This window comes from Oncorhynchus mykiss, chromosome 19 (genome assembly GCF_013265735.2).
Source record: "Oncorhynchus mykiss isolate Arlee chromosome 19, USDA_OmykA_1.1, whole genome shotgun sequence".
Lineage (NCBI taxonomy): Eukaryota > Metazoa > Chordata > Actinopteri > Salmoniformes > Salmonidae > Oncorhynchus > Oncorhynchus mykiss.
The window spans coordinates 8,627,223-8,644,946 of record NC_048583.1 but is presented as its reverse complement, the minus strand read 5'-3'; the positions used below and the strand labels follow the sequence as shown (position 1 = coordinate 8,644,946).

At 44.9% G+C, this 17,724-nt stretch overlaps 1 protein-coding gene and 1 long non-coding RNA gene across 5 annotated transcripts; both read right to left on the bottom strand.

The window, feature by feature from the left end:
- Positions 1–1,325: 1,325 nt before the first annotated feature.
- Positions 1,326–4,638, bottom strand: LOC118941439. Of its 3 annotated transcripts, XR_005037648.1 has the most exons (4): positions 4,132–4,638; positions 3,718–3,903; positions 3,206–3,582; positions 1,326–2,922 (listed from the first exon to the last, which is right to left on the bottom strand). It is a non-coding gene; the product is annotated as an uncharacterized LOC118941439 (long non-coding RNA). The 3 variants fall into 3 exon arrangements; XR_005037647.1 differs by having other exon boundaries at positions 3,206–3,903; XR_005037649.1 differs by lacking the exon at positions 3,206–3,582.
- Positions 4,639–4,722: 84 nt separating this feature from the next.
- On the bottom strand, positions 4,723–17,653 carry LOC110497214 (solute carrier family 43 member 3). Of its 2 annotated transcripts, XM_036954149.1 has the most exons (13): positions 13,560–13,767; positions 11,691–12,986; positions 10,076–10,205; positions 9,524–9,570; positions 8,744–8,820; positions 7,932–8,024; positions 7,203–7,342; positions 6,700–6,851; positions 6,467–6,610; positions 6,246–6,353; positions 5,694–5,880; positions 5,313–5,436; positions 4,723–5,047 (listed from the first exon to the last, which is right to left on the bottom strand). In XM_036954149.1, exons 2-13 carry the CDS (start codon positions 11,881–11,883, stop codon positions 4,907–4,909), a joined length of 1,536 nt encoding a protein of 511 aa, XP_036810044.1. In that variant the 5' UTR covers positions 11,884–12,986; positions 13,560–13,767; the 3' UTR covers positions 4,723–4,906. The 2 variants fall into 2 exon arrangements, 1 of the variants encoding a protein (XP_036810044.1); XR_005037646.1 differs by lacking the exons at positions 4,723–5,047; positions 5,313–5,436; positions 5,694–5,880; ... (6 more) ...; positions 9,524–9,570; positions 10,076–10,205 and adding exons at positions 16,559–16,664; positions 16,932–17,035; positions 17,180–17,653 and having other exon boundaries at positions 12,835–12,986; positions 13,560–15,259.
- Positions 17,654–17,724: the final 71 nt, after the last annotated feature.

Genomic DNA, 17,724 nt, shown 5'->3' with positions numbered 1-17,724 from the left:
TGCACTGTGATAGTCTCAGAGGTCCGTTAAAAGCGCAGAGAGCATCATGAAGAACAAGGAACACACCAGGCAGGTCCGAGATACTGTTGTGAAGAAGTTTAAAGCCAGATTTGGATACAAAAATATTTCCCAAGCTTTAAACATCCCAAGGAGCACTGTGCAAGCGATAATATTGAAATGGAAGGAGTATCAGACCACTGCAAATCTACCAAGACCTGGCCGTCCCTCTAAACTTTCAGCTCATACAAGGAGAAGACTGATCAGAGATGCAGCCAAGAGGCCCATGATCACTCTGGATGAACTGCAGAGATCTACAGCTGAGGTGGGAGACTCTGTCCATAGGACAACAATCAGTCGTATATTGCACAAATCTGGCCTTTATGGAAGAGTGGCAAGAAGAAAGCCATTTCTTAAAGATATCCATAAAAAGTGTTGTTTAAAGTTTGCCACAAGCCACCTGGGAGACACACCAAACATGTGGAAGAAGGTGCTCTGGTCAGATGAAACCAAAATTGAACTTTTTGGCAACAATGCAAAACGTTATGTTTGGCGTAAAAGCAACAGCTCATCACCCTGAACACACCATCCCCACTGTCAAACATGGTGGTGGCAGCATCATGGTTTGGGCCTGCTTTTCTTCAGCAGGGACAGGGAAGATGGTTAAAATTGATGGGAAGATGGATGGAGCCAAATACAGGACCATTCTGGAAGAAAACCTGATGGAGTCTGCAAAAGACCTGAGACTGGGACGGAGATTTGTCTTCCAACAAGACAATGATCCAAAACATAAAGCAAAATCTACAATGGAATTTTTCAAAAATAAACATATCCAGGTGTTAGAATGGCCAAGTCAAAGTCCAGACCTGAATCCAATCGAGAATCTGTGGAAAGAACTGAAAACTGCTGTTCACAAATGCTCTCCATCCAACCTCACTGAGCTCAAGCTGTTTTGCAAGGAGGAATGGAAAAAAATGGTCAGTCTCTCGATGTGCAAAACTGATAGAGACATACCCCAAGCGACTTACAGCTGTAATCGCAGCAAAAGGTGGCGCTACAAAGTATTAACTTAAGGGGGCTGAATAATTTTGCACGCCCAATTTTTCAGTTTTTGATTTGTTAAAACAGTTTGAAATATCCAATAAATGTTGTTCCACTTCATGATTGTGTCCCACTTGTTGTTGATTCTTCACAAAAAAATACAGTTTTATATCTTTATGTTTGAAGCCTGAAATGTGGCAAAAGGTCGCAAAGTTCAAGGGGGCCGAATACTTTCGTAAGGCACTGTACATTATGCTGTAGACCTAACAAGAACTCGAACATGTAACTTTTATAGTCTTAACTGTTTAATCAAATGTTCTGAGGATTAAATGTTAGAATAGTAAACTAACACATTTGTAATCCTAAACATGGTGACATCATCAGTTCTTCATCCTGTGTTTGTTTGCATGTTAGAATGGCTCTTTATGAAAGAAACTTGAAGTATATCTGATCAGTTTGTTTGGTCATACAAATAGCATTTATCACTGTGTACATTCTTACTGTCAATGGCTTTTGGGTATTTGTAAGTAAACTTTGTTTTAGAGAGATGTTTCAGTGGGTCTTTTCATTGACACTCATATCAGGGTTTACTTCAGCCAACTGTTAGCATGGAGGAGTAGTAGCTATGACTGAGTGAATTGGTTACACGCTGTAGCAAAACATTTTGCAACTAAAAGGGTCCCTCCCTGTCCCTGTTCTATATATAATTTAACTAAAACATTTTCTTCTGTTTGGTCTTCACCTGGGAGTTACTGGTGCTGCCATAGTTGTGATGTCTGGCCATGGAGGTGACTGGTGCTGCCATAGTTGTGATGTCTGGCCATGGAGGTGACTGGTGCTGCCATAGTTGTGATGTCTGGTCTGGCCATGGAGGTGACTGGTGCTGCCATAGTTGTGATGTCTGGTCTGGCCATGGAGGTGACTGGTGCTGCTACTGTGTTTAGCTGCTACGGGTGAGACTTGTCAGGGATTTACTAGTGTTACTATGGGTTTGGATACTATACTGGTGCTATGGGTGTTGCTTTGGATGATACCACAGGCATGTAAACTAGTCGCAGAGTAGTTTCACTGTTTGGGCTGTAGATGGTGCTGTGACTCTACCAGGAGTTGTGAACCTCACTACAGGTGCCTGGAACAAGGTCAGAGGCTGTCCCACTCCCTGGTTGGCTACAATCATAAAAACGGGCCTGGGACTTGTTCTTCCTGCTGACCCACGCTGCATTCTAACAACAGTGCCTAGACTTGTTCTTGCTGCTACAGCACTCCCCGGCCCTGACACAAGCTGCAGTCTAACTGGTCCTAGACCTGTTCTTGGTGCTGACAAGATGCGTTCTAACAACTGGTCCTAGACCTGTATTCCCTGCTACCTGACACAAGCTGGTGTCTATGGAGTGTACTACTAGACACTGACAGAAGTAGTTTATAAGACGGGAACACGTTTTCTTCTTTCAACATCAAACTGCTCTGACTTCTTCATTGTGATCCTCCTCTTCTGCTGGAACTGTCTATGTCTCCGTCTCCTCGTCACAGCTGTGGTGATCCAGTTCAGACCTGTAAAACACCTGAACGAAGGCGGTTTGACCTGGACTGTCCTAGTCTTCGCCTCCAATCCAGATGACAGTTCAACTTTGACCCACGGGGGTGGACGGTTCGACGCCGTGCTCAACATTAAGGTGTCACTCCCTGGTGAACGCCCGCAGGCACGTGGATCTTCCCGGACTTGGGCTCTGTAACGTGGGTACGGCGGTGGAGGCGGTCGAGCCAGAGGAATCCCTTGCCACGGTCTGGACAGACAGAGGGCTTGTCCTCTGAGTGGAGCTTCAGGTGAAGGGGTGTCTTGTTGCAGTCCTCAAAGGCGTGGTCACTGTCCTCCATGTGGTGGACCTAATACAGGGAACAATGTTGAGTTTCTCACGGCTCCATTTAGCTATTCTCCTCGCCAGTCCTTTTATACGCCAAGATTTTTCAAAAAATATATAGAATTTCAAAAACAACCATTCTCAAAGCATACCTATAAGTATACCATTGTGTGTAGTATTGTTTAGAGTAAATACAGGAGTCCACATCTCTCCTACACTTCCTCAAACCCTTATGAACAGTGTTTCCTACCTACATGTACACTGACAGCAAAACCAGGGACCAGTCCTCTCAACCTAACTTGACTGACCTTGTGGTTATGCAGAATCCTGGCTGTCCTGAAGGCCTTGGGACACTTCTCACACAGGAAGGGCCTTTTATCACCACAAGGCCCTTCAGATCATACACTGTTCTGAAGCTCTTGTCACACTGGGGACACGGGTGAGGTTGCTCAGTCAGGTGGCACAGGGCGTGCGCCTTCGTCATACCGGCGGTCGCAAACGTCTTCTCACAGTACGGGCACCGAAACGGCTTCTCGCTCGTGGGCGGCGACTGCCGTGGCATTGGAGAAGAATTTGCCGCAGTGTGAGCACATGTACGGCTTGGGCCTGTCCTCTTGGTGGGTGAGCATGTGTTGCTTGCATCCGTCAGAACGGAAGAAGGTGCCCGGGCAGGCGGAGCCCCCCCCTGTAGTAGTTTGTGTTAGATTCATGTCGACCAATAAAAATAGAATGGAACTAGCTGAGTGCCAACCTACCCAAAGAGCTTATCACTCTCACCACAAGATGAAATCATGTCTTACTACTTCTACCCAGTTCCTACCTGTCTGTGGAAGGTCTTGTTGCAGTCGGAGCAGGAGTAAGGCTTCTCTCCCGTGTGGACACTAGGTGCATCACCCTGTCCTGAACATATGGCCACAGACGACTACATGTGTGGTGGAGGCTTGATCCACTGCCACAGTATGATGGATCTGGGTCTGCTTTGGTATCACTGTGGTCTACATGTGACCTGTTGTTGTTGGGGAAGTAAGGCAAGCGTCAACATTGGCAATAACTTGAACCGATTTTTATCTCCTAACTTGTTATGGGCTACATTTCATAAATGTACCCCCAAACTTGATCAAAATACCTTCTCTCTACTGTGTGTTTGATTACAATCAATTATCCAGCAGTAAGCTACACACATATTGGACAATGTTTTGTATGTTATATTGATTGTGTGTGTAGAATGAACTACCTGTGTCTGTGCCATCGTTGTCGTAACTGACATCTTCATTTTCAGCTTCTTCCGCCGCTAACTGAAGTACTCTGCTCTCTCCGTTCTCGGTACTGGACCTTTCCCGGTAAGAACGTCGGCGACCTGAATTTTCGACAGCTTGGTTATCTCCGCCAGTAACGCTTTTTGCAGAGAACCCATACAACGAGCCAACGGCACTTCAGAGATGGACAGAAATAAAACCACAACTTCCTCTGACATATGTAAAGATCCGTTCAGTTGTTTTTGAAGTTGTGTAAAACTAGATCGCATCACGTCGATCACTTCATCCACCCTTCGACTCGGAATAAAATTGTAGCTAAACGTGGTTTCCTCCATTTCTAAAGCTGTTGTGAAACTCAGGATATTGGGTGTTCATCGGAAATTGCAACTCTTGCCTACACGAGACGAAAACCTTGAATACCAATCTTTATCAGCCTAAATTTATATGTGATCGCCAACTGGTTTGTTTTGGACTGCGTGATTCAATTTAACCGGAAACCAGTTTGTTTTCATTGACGACTTCCGGCATGACAGTCTGCTATGACTTATTATGCTTAGAAATGAGGACACAATAATGGATAATAATTTTTATTGACAACTATCCAACAAAACATACTGATGGAATATGGGATTACTGTAAAACATAAGTATAAAAAAGCGTTTTATTATTTTACATATTCACATATTCCCTTTAAACAATTAGAAATAAGACAATTCCTGTTTCCCTTGGCTCAGGACCATCATGTAATGTGCCCTACATTTTGGCCTCAGCCAATGTGATGTCAGCACCTCCGGCCATATCCTCCCTCTGATTGGTCAGTTTCCTGCAGTGGTAGAAGATGTTGATTGGATGGATGAACGCCAGTAGAGTGAGGAGAGTCAGAGCGATGTTCACCTGAGGAGGAAAGATGACAAAGACAGCCCTTTTGAGAGCGTAGCCTTAACCATACACGTGTACAAAGTAGGCCAACTGCAAGTTACACTGTTTTTGTGTTATGAGCTGTGAGGTTCAACAAAGACATTTCAATATTTACTTTTTGGCAAGTACAGCACAGTACATCTACTAATCTCATCCACCCTGCCGGCTCTCTCGCGATAGCAACTGAGCCTGGGGACGAGGTTAGTCATCTAGTGACCGTATGTTTGTATGACCCACTCACATAGAAGGGGTCTCCACCTAGGGCTCCTTTGACCAGGGCGAAACAGGGGTACTGCAGCAGTGACACCACGGCAGACAGAGACATCACCAAACCATACAGCTTCCCAAAGTGGACCCCAGGAAAACTGGTGAGAGAGGGCAGGAAGGAGAAAGACATCAACTGAGGGAAGTATGAATGAGGAGCACTCAGTCACCTTCCTTTATTGTAAACTTTAGTCTTTCAACTGTATTTTTACATTTTAGAATGTCAAGTCTATTGTCTTTATTTTTGAGTCCCTTGTTCCTTCTTCTATAATCTTCCTTTTTATTTCCTTCCTGTCAGATCTCTCTATTAATCTGCCACTCTGCCCCCACTATCTGTCTCTATCCCTCTTTCACTCACGCGATGCTGATGAAGGCTGCGTTGCCTCCGTAGAGGAAGGAGCGGTTGAGGACCTGCAGGATGAAGGTGAGGTACTGGAGAGGGAGGAGAGGAGAGGAGGCGCAGATGGAGAAGAGGAGGCACTGGAGGGAGGTGAGGAAGAGGGAGAGAGAGGAGGAGCGTAGGTCTGCCTCCTTATCTGTTTCTCCTATAGAGGGAGGAGGTGAGAGAAAGGTTGGGTGAGGATGATGATGATGGACACACACACACCAGAACCATGGCCTTGCTCATGAGGCATGAAATAGGATTAAAAAGTATATATTCTAGACTGAAACAGAAGGTAGGCCTACTACCTGAACAAATAAGGATACCCATTTTGGTCTTTAATTGCTTAACATTTAGCTACTTTGTGCACTATTGAACACCATCCTGTTGTTGCTAAGCTAGAGCCATGTGACCCACCTGGAGCCAGAGGCTAAGCTAGAGCCATGTGACCCACCTGGAGCCAGAGGCTAAGCTAGAGCCATGTGACCCACCTGGAGCCAGAGGCTAAGCTAGAGCCATGTGACCCACCTGGAGCCAGAGGCTTCCCCTTGTGTCTGTCCATGATGAGGCCGTTCCAGGGAGCACAGAGGACCCCACACAGCTGGGTGAAGGCAAAGGCATTGGTGTACTGACTCACTGAGAGAGAGGGGGAGGGAGAGAGGGGGGAGGGAGAGAGAGAGAGTATTTAGATTCATTCAGTGAACCTATGCTTTGGTGTGTGCATGCGTGTGTTCATGTGTGTGGTTTACCCAGGGCTGAGTTGTTGTCGGCCAGCCGGTTGAGCATGGGGTTCAGTGTTCCGATGAAGAGGTAGTGTCTCAGCTGCATGACAGACAGCCACACCAGATGCCACAGGAAGAACCACGACTGCACACAGCTCCTGAAACTGGCCACTGAGAGAGAGAGAGGAGAACATTTGAGTCAACAAAATGCACCTTCCATTCCCCAGCCAGATTAAAGATTGTAGTTGGCCAAACGACACCTTTCCCAGAGTCTTCTGACTGCTGCCCATCATCAGGCTGTAGGGGCATGTCGTCAGTCTCAGCTGGCCCCTCCCCCTCCGATGTCATCCCCGTCTCTCGCGTCTTCTCAATCTCCTCTACGTTGTAGCTGTTGGACTTTCCAGGGCTTACGCTGTTGAAAAGGAAGCATCAGAGTATAATCATATGTTTTATCATCAGGGTCACCCATCTGATATGAATGGATGTAATTGAGACTTACCTAACAATTCAATACCATTTGTTAAATGCCAAACACTAATAATCATTTAATTTAATTTTGCATTTATCTATGAACATGTACAGGACTTTTTCCTGCCCAAGTAATCTGACAAGGAAACACTCCATGGTCTGGAAACCCCCCAGGCCCTATGCGAGTCGTAGTTCTCTAGGTGACAACTACAGCCCCCATACATACTATGGCATTATGTATCATAGGGCCTGGTCAGATGAATACTGTCGTATGTGTGGGAGTTGTAGTTCTCACCCATAGGTGAAGCCCTCGGGGAGTGGGTAGGGAATGTGGGTGTTGGGCATGAGGAAGAACGTCCTGAGGAGGTGGATGACACTGCAGACAGAGAGAATGAGGAAGGAGGAGCGGAGGGAGACCCCTCCTTCATACATCACCTGAGACGGAGGGAGAGAGAGATGGATAAGCAGAGCCACCAATGGATAGCTATTAAATGACCATGACTACATATAATACAAATATAATCATTATATGGGATATATCTACAATATATACAAATACAATCATTATATGGGATATATCTACAATATATACAAATTGAATCAATATATGGGATATATCTACAATATATACAAATTGAATCAATATATGGGATATATCTACAATATATACAAATATAATCATTATATGGGATAATCTACAATATATACAAATATAATCATTATATGGGATATATCTACAATATTTACAAATATAATCATTATATGGGATAATCTACAATATATACAAATATAATCAATATATGGGATATATCTACAATATATACAAATATAATCATTATATGGGATAATCTACAATATATACAAATATAATCATTATATGGGATATATCTACAATATATACAAATTAATCTGTTTTATACACTTGGCCTTTTTAAGGCAGTTATCTAGTAACCTGACGAGCAGAACATTTTTCTCTCAGAGGCCTCTGTCCTGTAGGCTACAGTATGTGTGAGTTCTGTGATACCTTGATGATGAGGAAGACAGCCGAGGAAGAGTCGAAGGCTCCATTATAGAGGGTGATGATGGTGGAACGATGGGAGCCAAATAGGTTCCCAACCTATGGTAGCGAACAACAGTTCAACAATTGTGGACATTCATCCAAGGAGAATACATCCACCCATATAGTACACAGTATAAATACAGTGTCCATATAGTACACAGTATAAATACAGTATCCATATAGTACACAGTATAAATACAGTGTCCATATAGTACACAGTAGAAATACAGTGTCCATATAGTACACAGTATAAATACAGTGTCCATTTAGTACACAGTATAAATACAGTGTCCATATAGTACACAGTATAAATACAGTATCCATATAGTATACAGTATAAACACAGTATCCATATAGTATACAGTATAAATACAGTATTTACTGAATAAATATCAGTTTTATGTGTCAGACAAAATAGTGTGTGACATACACCTGTTACACAGACAAAAGTGTGTGACATACACCTGTCACACAGACAAAAGTGTGACATACACCTGTTACACAGACAAAATAGTGTGACATACACCTGTTACACAGACAAAATAGTGTGTGACATACACCTGTTACACAGACAAAATAGTGTGTGACATACACCTGTTACACAGACAAAATAGTGTGTGACATACACCTGTTACACAGACAAAATAGTGTGTGACATACACCTGTTACACAGACAAAATAGTGTGTGACATACACCTGTTACACAGATGTAATGAATACTGTTTGTCCTGTCTGGAACTGTGTTGAAACTGATGAGTCATGGCATGCTGCTGTACCTGTATGTTTGTGATGAGGAACAATATACCTCCCACTGCGATGAAGGACAGGGCTGGGAACAGCAGCATGGACAAAGCTATTAGAGAGAGAGAGAGACACAGACAGCATAGGCCAAGTTCAGCCTGGATCAATATTTACTCATCCAACATCCAACACTAGGAATGTGCTCTTCCTAATGCTTTTGCAGGTCCCCGTCCCCAGTCCACCTGGTCGTACTGCTGCTCCAGTTTCTGCTGGTCTGCCTGACGTGCTACCTTATCCAGGACCTGCTGTTTCAACCCTCTCTCTCCTTCTCCCGGTGTCTCTCTCTCTCCTTCTCCCGGTGTCTCTCTCTCTCAACCTCTAAATGCTTGGCTATGAAAAGCCAACTGACACTTACTCCTGATGTACTTACTTACCTGTTGCACCCTCCTCAACCACTGTGATTATTATTTGACCCTGCTGGTCATCCTTGAACGTTTGAACATCTTGAAGAACGATCTGGCCTTAATGGCCATGTACTCTTATAATTTCTAGCGGGAACAGCCAGAGCCTGGTTCCTCTCTAGGTTTTGGCCTTTCTAGGGAGTTTTTCCTAGCCACTGTGCTTCTACATCTGCATTGCTTGCTGTTTAGGGTTTTAGGCTGGGTTTCCTTACAAGCCCTTTGTGTCATCTGCTGATGTAAATAGAGCTTTAGAAATACATTTGATTGATTGTCTTTGTTCATTTATCAAATACACGAACACCAAGAGCTGTTCTGATTGAATAACAACCGTTCTACTGTACAGTCTATGTTCACCTGAACTGGAGAAGGCAACCATCAGTGTACCAGTGGTGTAGAGACATCTGAGGGGAATACAGAGCAGAGGTAGATAAAGAGGTGTCACACAGTGGGTTATGGTCTGTTAAACTTTAGTCGTGACACATTTCTCAGTGGGTCAGAAGACAACCTCAATAAACCTGTAGAGCTAAGCTTAAAATATGCATACATATTCTACAACAACAATGACTGAGTGAACCAGGAATGGACCCTCACCTTCCCACCCCCTTTAGACTCAGTGACTCAGTCACTCTCTCTGGTCTAGGCGACGGTCTAGGTATAAACTTACTGAAGAATTGTAATTAATTGACTATGTGTAAATAAAACTCTGTGGATGTCCTGGAAATACTGGTCAGAGGTCAGGACCTAGTTATAGTCTTTAAATGTTGACATTGTAAGAATTATTTGCAATGGATATGCCATATATCACATTGTATATGGGTATATTGCCATCCTTACCTGACCAGGGCAGGAAAAACTCTGGGCCCTAGCAATGAAGCCTGGATTTCTGTAGTTGAAAAAAAGACTCACATTCCCAGAAGCCTCGTTGCCATGGTGCCGAAGCGGTCGAAGATGAATCCGTTGGGAAGCGTGAGGAAGTTGTTCATAAAGGAGGTGACGGTGAAGACCAGGGAGAACTGTTCATCCTGTCCACTACAGTCTGAGAGAGATGGAGGGATGGGGAGAGAGATTAGGGATGATGAAGACCAGGGAGAACTGTTCATCCTGTCCACTACAGTCAGAGAGAGATGGAGGGATGGGGAGAGAGATTAGGGAGAACTGTTCATCCTGTCCACTACAGTCTGAGAGAGAGAGATGGAGGGATGGGGAGAGAGATTAGGGATGATGCAGACCAGGGAGAACTGTTCATCCTGTCCACTACAGTCTGAGAGAGAGATGGAGGGAAGGGGAGAGAGATTAGGGATGATGAAGACCAGGGAGAACTGTTCATCCTGTCCACTACAGTCTGAGAGAGAGATGGAGGGAAGGGGAGAGAGATTAGGGATGATGAAGACCAGGGAGAACTGTTCATCCTGTCCACTACAGTCTGAGAGAGATGGAGGGAAGGGGAGAGAGATTAGGGATGGTGAAGACCAGGGAGAACTGTTCATCCTGTCCACTACAGTCTGAGAGAGAGATGGAGGGATGGGGAGAGAGATTAGGGATGATGAAGACCAGGGAGAACTGTTCATCCTGTCCACTACAGTCTGAGAGAGAGATGGAGGGAAGGGGAGAGAGATTAGGGATGATGAAGACCAGGGAGAACTGTTCATCCTGTCCACTACAGTCTGAGAGAGAGATGGAGGGAAGGGGAGAGAGATTAGGGATGATGAAGACCAGGGAGAACTGTTCATCCTGTCCACTACAGTCTGAGAGAGAGATGGAGGGAAGGGGAGAGAGATTAGGGATGATGAAGACCAGGGAGAACTGTTCATCCTGTCCACTACAGTCTGAGAGAGATGGAGGGAAGGGGAGAGAGATTAGGGATGGTGAAGACCAGGGAGAACTGTTCATCCTGTCCACTACAGTCTGAGAGAGAGATGGAGGGATGGGGAGAGAGATTAGGGATGATGAAGACCAGGGAGAACTGTTCATCCTGTCCACTACAGTCTGAGAGAGAGATGGAGGGAAGGGGAGAGAGATTAGGGATGATGAAGACCAGGGAGAACTGTTCATCCTGTCCACTACAGTCTGAGAGAGAGATGGAGGGAAGGGGAGAGAGATTAGGGATGATGAAGACCAGGGAGAACTGTTCATCCTGTCCACTACAGTCAGAGAGAGAGATGGGGGGATGGGGAGAGAGATTAGGGATGATGAAGACCAGGGAGAACTGTTCATCCTGTCCACTACAGTCTGAGAGAGAGAGATATGGATGGATGAGGAGAGAGAGCGTGGGGGAGGGGGGATGGGGCAGAGAGAGAGATGAATATAGAGAGAGATATGGATGGATGGATGAGGAGAGAGGGCGTGGGGGAGGGGGGATGGGGCAGAGAGAGAGATGAATACAGAGAGAGATAGAAGTAGAGATCCAGGTCCTTCAGTTTTCTAGTATGAACTCCTCAGCTGTGCTTCGTATTCTATTATATTCAAATCTATACTATTGTATTCTATGTCATATTGAACTGAATAGCATTGAACTACTCACCTGTTTCCACTGTACTGTTGGGTCCAGTAGTCAGATTGACACATAGGTCAGTGAAGTAACCGTCTGTCTTCAGGACGAAGACCAGCGATGCCCAGCCGAAGACCACGCCGGCAAAACACAGACACTCCACCAGCCCTGTGGCCAGGGTCAGCCTGTACCGCAACCCCACTCCACCCCCACCGCATCCCAGCATCCTCCCTGATTAACAGGCTGGCTGACTGGCTGGCTAGCTACCTGCCTGGCTGACTGAGTCCTTGCTCTGACTGGCTGGCTGGCTGGCTGACCGACTGAGAGAGAGATGGACTGACTCCCTGCTCTGACTGGCTGGCTGACCGACTGATAGCTACTTGCCTGGCTGACTCCCTGCTTTGACTGACTGACTGGCTGCCTGTTTAACTGTCACTCAAAGGACTGTTCTTGTTGTCTTATTAATGTGGGGTTAGTGGGTGACTGTATTCAAAGAGACCCTTTTTCTATCCTCTGACTCTTGTCTTACTTTTCTATATGCCCTCCCTCCCTCTCTCTCCCTTACTCTCTCCCTCGCTCTCTCTCTCCCTCTCGTTCTCTCCCTCCCTCCCTCGCTCTCTCTCTCCCTCTCTCTCTCCCTCGCTCTCTCCCTCGCTCTCTATCCCTCTTGATAGTTGTTTTGAGTATTTGAGAGTGTCTGGCTGAAAAGTAGCTGTATCACTAGAAAGAAGTGCTGGGTGGGAGAGATAAGACGTGGCATTCCAATTCAAACGGCACTTATCAGAAAATATACGGGTTAACTCCCCTTCTCAACAAGTTTTTTAAATGTATTTTTTAGGATGGAAGACTTGTGTTGCTCTGGATAAGAGCCTCTGTTAAATGACCTAATTGTAAATCTAAATGTAGAAGATCATTAGACTGTCTATAGAATGACTTGCAGTATCAGAAGAAGTTACAGATGACACGTTTTATGACACGTTTCAAACAACTCATTCTTGAAGTGGTGGCCGCAGTAGAATTTGAGATCATAGCACACTAACACTAGTTGTCAAAATAGTAGGCCTAGTGGTTAAACTCACGAGGAGTGTGACGTTCCTCAACCTGCAGTGTAAACTGATGAACGGTTGCTCTAATAGCCCCTCTAGTAGATGTGTTTCTCTTCCTCTTTCTTTCTCACTTCCTCTCCTTTCCGCCCACTTTGTTCCACTTTGTGTTTATTTCCCTCTCTTTTCTTCAGTGTGTAACTCATGACTTTTGTTCATTCCTTTGTTGCCATTTCATAAATGATCCTGTCATTTGCTTTGAGAGAGGCGATTGTTCATCTTCCCCCTAAAATATACAAGTAAAGAGGCATCACAACACGTGGCAAGTGTAATAATACAATAACAATTAATAATAAAAATACATAGTGCACATCAAACACTTTAAGGATAAATAATTATAATACAAGGTCGGAAATCGGAATAATACAATCTAGGGACTATCGACTACGGTCTAATGCGTAATAAATCCGCTAATGGTATGAGAATGTGCACTGAGCTAGAGCCTACATTAGGATGTACAGACAGTACACTCGCCCTATAACGGTAAACCACATCAGATTAGCTACAGACTAATCCGCCATGCGGTCATTGCATTACTGTGTTTTCTTTGCGCGCAATCTGTAGTATGGTGCCAAAACGCCTAACAATAGACAGTAAAATAGTTCGGTTATAGCGGGACGTTGGCCAGTATACGACACGGTGCTGTCATAAAACAATAAAAACGTGTATGGCTATGGTAGAGCAACTTTTATGACAATTATTACACTGGCCACAGTTCAACCATGCAGCATTGATCATAAATCGTAGGCTATGAAAACGATGCCATACATAGGCTGTAGCCTATATACCAGCCACTCACCTTGTTTAATGATCCCACTTAGTTTAATGTCGATCCACTTGTTGATTTGTGGTAGAACTCTAAACAGAAACCTCGTCATTATGCGCAGGCGCCGCGATGTGCCTGTCCATTCGCTGTCTGTCTTTCCACCTGCGCTTCATGGTGCAAGCGTTGGCCAGGCATTGGGGACTTGGCTAAATGGCCATGTTGGAACCATGTCCATGGACCAAAATATGGTGGTGAGTGGTGAGTTGTCTCCAGTTGCTTATATCTAATTATCAACTGGGTGGTAGAGCCCTGAGTGCTAATTGGCTGAAAGCCATGGTATATTAGACATATACCAGGGGTATGACAAAACATGCATTTTTCCTGTTCTAATTACACTTGTAACCAGTTTATAACAGCAATAAGGCACCTCGGGGGTTTGTGCTATATGGCCAATATACCACAGCTAGGGGCTGTGTCCAGACACTCCATGTTGTGCCTAAGAACAGCTCTGTGTGGGATTTCTGATGATAATGTCATTAATTGTAAAATGGAAATACAAACTTGGAATATGATTTGACAGCAATAATAAAATACATCTTCTGGAATTAAAAAGTAACTTGACCAATGAAAGCAGCTCTCTCAACCATCAGCATTTTACTCAGAAACTGCCTAGCAACACAGCAGGCTACAATAAAGGCCAATCCACAGAACAGATGTCTACTGTATGTATTGAACTGTTGAATTGACGTGGAATCCCCCCTTTTAAAACTGGTTCAAGTCTTTCCACATAAAACTTTAGATCATATGTAAAACAAGAAGTCAATTACGTCACACACACACAGGGCACTTCCATCACGTGTGTGTCTTCATGTGAGCTCGGAGGTGTGCGCCATGCGAGAAGTGGCGTCCACATAGTGCGCAGGCGAAGGGTCGGACCCCCGTGTGCAGCAGTTCATGCCTCCTCAGGTGACTGGGTCTGATGAAGCTCCGCCCACACATGGAACAGTGATGCGTCCTCTCTCTCGTGTGGTTGAGGGCGTGCCGCTTAAGGCAGCTGATGTAGGGGAAACCCTTCCCACAATGTTTGCATACGAACCTCCCCTCCTTCTCTTTACTGAGGGGAGCTCGAATTCTGACAGTCCCACCATTTCCTCTTTGGTCTCCATGGTGACCGGGCATGACGGTGATGGAGTGTTTCCCCGGGAACGATGCGTAATCGTCTGTGGTCGTTGTCGAGGAGGAAGTGCGTTGTTGTAGTTGGTTTTCTGACGAGTAGGTGAAAAATAGACCAGAGGTGTCTGTGTAGCCACCGTACCCCAGGTTCAGTGCTGCATACTCGGGGTACGTTTGGCCCAGATCCCCCTGGTCGACCCCCAGGCCTGGTTCTCCTCCCGGTAGTGGGTTGAGGTCTGGACATGGGCTCTCTGGCTCCCTCTTGAGGCAGATCTCAACTACTACAGGCTGTTCCTGGTCAAGGCAGTGAGAGCTGCTACTGAGGTCATGGTCCAGAGTTCTATGTTCCAGTTCTATGTGGTGTCCCATAGTTCTATGTTCCAGTTCTATGTGGTGTCCCATAGTTCTACGTTCCACTTCTATGTTGTGTTCCATAGAGTCAGTGAGCTCATCTCTACCCCCTGGTGGTGTACTCTGGAACCCCCAGTCCTCCTCAAAACTGCTCTGATCAGTGGGATGCGGTTGCCGGGCGACCAGTGGAGTGGTGGAACGCTCAGGAGCTTACATGTAGGAGAGGGGACAACACGGGATAGAGAACAGAAGGCAATGTCATCATCATCCTCACCACCACCATCATCATCATCACTACTACCACCACCAACCATGCAATATTGCATTTTGCTGGCTGGATGTTTGAACTTGGCCTCTCTTCCTCCCTCATTTCATTTAAGCTCTTTCCTTCTCTCTCAGTAGCTAGGTTTCCATCCAATTTAATGTGAATATTCTCAAATCTGCATAGAAAATATGTGCATTTTCCCACCAGTGGTGTGTTTCCACCAAACGGACTTGTTGCAGATAAAAAACAGGAACTCAGTCTGGCTTTCAACTTAAAACAGTAGAATGCACAAGGTGCAACTTCTAAATTGGGTGGTACATTATCAGCTTTCCTCTTGTCATGTCAGTCATTGTGTAGCAGTATAACTTTAGACCGTCCCGTAGCCCATACCCGGGCGCGAACCAGGGACCCTCTGCACACATCAACAACAGTCACCCACGAAGCATCGTTTATCCATCGCTCCACAAAAGCCGCGGCTCTTGCAGAGCAAGGGGAACCACTACTTCAAGGTCTCAGAGCAAGTGACGTCACCGATTGAAACGCTAACTAGCCGTTTCACATCCGTTACACTTGTATACCGTAGAGAGCTATTTATAACTTGTCAGAAATGTCCAGATCAACTAAAAAAAAAATTGCTAGGTTTTTTAGCACATAGATTTTGTTGAGTCACTCAAATATCACATGAATAGACATTAGACATGGCAAAATGTAAAGAATTGCAAGAAAATTACATTTAAAAACAGCAAAATATTATCTGCACCCCATTACAAAATGTGTAGAAATGCTGGAAATAAACTTTAAACCTAAATTATTATGGAGCTAGAATATTTGTCAAACGGCAGTCAAGCATCCCCAGAATCAGACCTATGATATTAATCGGAAAGGAGCAGCAACACCCTGAAGTTCATCATGTTATTTCATCTGTAGCCTAATAAACTGCATGATTTCCCGAGTCGTAGTGGGAGTAGCACACACAACATATCATCACGTGACTCCAAGTTCACCTCGATATGACGGTTATAATTTCAATATTGGCCCAGAGGCGTTTCAATCCCCACTTCTCGCATCATTCATTTTACAGACAAAAAGGTCCCACCATGTCAAATGAACAAATGATATCTGTTGGCATTTAGAAAATTGTACCGAAACTTCCTGTTTCCATCCATCGTGATAAAAAAAAAAAGTTCGGTACGACTTTCCTTGTATAACAACTGTTGATGGAAACGTGGTTTGTCTCTCTCACCATTCATCCTCAGTTCATTTGGAGCACCACATTCCCCTGGGACGTCCTCCTCCAGTCTCTCTTGTTTGATGGTAACTGGTTCGGCCGTCTTGTCTGTTACAATGGTCTGTTAACGGACAGACGGTGATAGTGTGATCAATGCATTGTTAATGGGAGGCGAATTACATAAACACGTACTTGCATGTATGCCTGTGTAATGCATAAATACCTTTACCCTATACTAGCCTATTAGCCTGTTTTTGACAATGTTTTATCAATCCTTATGTAAATTATTATACCTTATAATTCAGCTGTAAATAATATCAATGCCATGCCCACGATTAACTATTTTACTGCTGATAAAACAAAAGAGTGTAATGTGCGGCTACACTACCTCGTCGGTCCTTAGTCCCTCCCGCGCCGCGGGTCCATTACTCCACTCGCTGCTGCAACCCTGCTGCGTAAAGACTGGGTCGGGCTTGTGTTCTCTGTTGGTTTCTGCATGGAAAGAGAAGGGACCACATTACTTCATTTTCGACTGTTGAATGCGACGTCATCACGTCATGTTGCATTATTATTGTAGACACAGGAACAGGGATTTTAAATCACCAAGCATTTAAAACTAAATACATAAACACGTACGGGGCGTGTGGTGCGGTAGGGAACCCCCGTTCCAAAGTCTCTCGCGCAGCACAGTGCCAACTCCGTCCCCGCCGTGTTCAATCGTAGATGTCCTTTTCCGGTACCGGTTTTCAACTACTTTCAGCTTTTTCATCAGGATTTCGTTGTCGTGTTTTTTACGTGACAGTTCCCCACGTAAAAAAGCGGAGTACTCGTCCACCAGTTTGGTTATCTCCGCCATGGCGGCGGTGGATAGAGCTTCCATGATGGACGACAACTGCGTCTGAAACATTACGGTCTCCGACATTCTAGCTAGAATAGCCTAGCTAGCTAGATATTGATAATGGCAATTTTTAAAGGGAAAAATAGCGATATTGAATTGTAATATGTTTAAACACTGTGGCCTGTAAGTGGACACCTGGTTGGGTAGTTTAAACCCCAGATCATAGCGGTTAACAAATCCCTGTTCCTGTGTCTACAATAATAATGCAACATGACGTGATGACGTCGCATTCAATTTACCGTAAGTACATGAGAGAGTTGCATTACATTTTGGGGGCGCATGC

Excerpts from the sequence above, each read along its gene's own strand:
- LOC110497214 (XM_036954149.1), bottom strand. The coding sequence starts at position 11,883 with ATGCTGGGATGCGGTGGGGGTGGAGTGGGGTTGCGGTACAGGCTGACC. Across the intron at positions 8,821-9,523 it reads GGTTGCCTTCTCCAGTTCAG|CTTTGTCCATGCTGCTGTTC; the intron begins GTGAACATAGAC and ends TCTCTCTAATAG. Across the intron at positions 6,354-6,466 it reads CGACAACAACTCAGCCCTGG|TGAGTCAGTACACCAATGCC; the intron begins GTAAACCACACA and ends CCTCTCTCTCAG.